We start from the raw sequence: 282 nt of genomic DNA on the forward strand, positions 1-282 counted from the left end.
GCAGATGTCCCTGCTCACTGCAGGGGGGTGGCACTAGATGGCATTTGAAGGTCCCTTCCATCCCAAACCATTCCATGACTCTATGGTCTGCCTTGGGGAGGGACACCTCCTGTAGCAGCATGAAGCAAAACCTCCATGTCTCCACAGTCCCTGCGGCTCCCACTCGTGCACTCCCCAGCCCGTTTCTGACCACTAAACGCTTCCTTCTGAATCTGTCGTGCCCTTCCTCCGCTCACAGGAGCAGCAAAGAGCTGCTGCTGCAGCCGGTGATCATCAGCAGGA

At 57.4% G+C, this 282-nt stretch overlaps 1 protein-coding gene across 1 annotated transcript in view; it reads left to right on the forward strand.

Moving 5' to 3' along the window:
* Positions 1–238: 238 nt before the first annotated feature.
* The window catches only part of ARPC4 (actin related protein 2/3 complex, subunit 4, 20kDa), a gene marked incomplete at both ends in the record, with an annotated part of 704 nt that continues 660 nt past the window's right edge, over positions 239–282 (forward strand). Inside the window, one exon of the mRNA XM_010137399.1 lies at positions 239–281. Within this exon, the coding sequence (XP_010135701.1) occupies positions 239–281 (43 nt within the window). The remainder of the gene's footprint in view (position 282) is intronic.

The sequence above is a fragment of the Buceros rhinoceros genome, unplaced genomic scaffold (assembly GCF_000710305.1).
Source record: "Buceros rhinoceros silvestris isolate BGI_N320 unplaced genomic scaffold, ASM71030v1 scaffold43945, whole genome shotgun sequence".
Taxonomy (NCBI): Eukaryota; Metazoa; Chordata; class Aves; order Bucerotiformes; family Bucerotidae; genus Buceros; species Buceros rhinoceros.